The sequence below is a fragment of the Microtus ochrogaster genome, chromosome 8 (assembly GCF_000317375.1).
Source record: "Microtus ochrogaster isolate Prairie Vole_2 chromosome 8, MicOch1.0, whole genome shotgun sequence".
Taxonomy (NCBI): Eukaryota; Metazoa; Chordata; class Mammalia; order Rodentia; family Cricetidae; genus Microtus; species Microtus ochrogaster.
The window spans coordinates 42,904,545-42,905,789 of record NC_022015.1 but is presented as its reverse complement, the minus strand read 5'-3'; the positions used below and the strand labels follow the sequence as shown (position 1 = coordinate 42,905,789).

Here is a 1,245-nt window from a genome sequence, read left to right as displayed (position 1 = left end):
GCCTCAAACTCACAGAGATCTGTCTGCCTCTGCCTCTGGAGTGCTGGGGTCTGAGGTGTGCACCACCACTGCCCAGCTCGTTCTTCCATTTGAGGCAGCATCATTAGCTCAGACTAGCCTCCAACTTCTTATCCTCCCTGCTTTCAATTTCCAGATGCTGAGTTTATAAGCAAGCACCACCCTACTTTTTTCTTCCCAACCAAGACAAGGTCCTGTTATGTAATCCAGGGTAGTCTAATTCATGATCTTCTTTCCTGACCATCTCAAGTGCTGGGATTACAAACATGTGCTACCTACTATGCCCAGACATTACCCTTTTGTATTTTAGCCACAAGTCAAGGGGTCTATTGTCAAGCACTTGCCTCCATTAAATTGTTTTTAAATTTATACTTTAGATGTAGAGAGTCACTCTTGGTGGTACGAGGTTCTAGTGGGGTTGTTCTAACCAGGACAAGATTCTCTAATCTATACAATTTTAGCCCACCTTTCATCTCCAGCATTATAGACTCAGGCACATCATCTCCCTCCACTTCTTTTCTCAACTCCAGCCTCTTCTTCCAATCTTCCTCATTAGGGACAACCACCACCACTTTCCTGGCGAAGGTCTTGAACAGCAATAACTTCCTTCGTTGGCCAGAGTTGTACACATTACACTAGCAATGGGAGTAATAACATGTTTTAAGAACAAAAATCACCACTAAACTTACAGCTGAAGCATCAGATTAGAAGTCAATACACAATTTTCTTTAATAATCACTATTATTACTATTGTTTGTAGTAATCTGAATCAAACCTAGGGCCCTGTACATGCTAGAAAACTGCTCTATCACTGTGCTATAACCCTAGTCTCCTCTGACTTTTCTTTTTCTTAGACAGGGCTTCTTTGTGTTGTCCTAGCTGTCCTGGAACTAGCTCTGTAGATCAGGCTGGTCTTGAACCATAGAGATCTGCCTGACTGTGTCTCCTGAGTACTGGGATTAAATGCATGTACCACCACTGCCTGGCTTCTCCTTTGATTTTTGAGACTCTACTTGATAAATATTTCACATCAGGAAAACTAAAGTTAGAGAGGTAAAAGACTTGTTCAAGATCACAAATGTAAGTAGGTCAAGATATTGACTAAATAAAATAAATAAATAAACAGGACTGGAGAGATGGCTCAGTGGTTAAGAGTATTGCCTGCTCTTCCAAAGGTCCTGAGTTCAATTCCCAGCAACCACATGGTGGCTCACAACCATCTGTAAT

General features: G+C 41.8%; 1 protein-coding gene across 1 annotated transcript in view; it reads right to left on the bottom strand.

The window, feature by feature from the left end:
- The window catches only part of Hnrnpul2 (heterogeneous nuclear ribonucleoprotein U like 2), a 14,220-nt gene that overhangs the window by 6,079 nt on the left and 6,896 nt on the right, over positions 1-1,245 (bottom strand). The window contains exon 8 of the mRNA XM_005351984.3: positions 485-653. Within this exon, the coding sequence (XP_005352041.1) occupies positions 485-653 (169 nt within the window). The remainder of the gene's footprint in view (positions 1-484; positions 654-1,245) is intronic.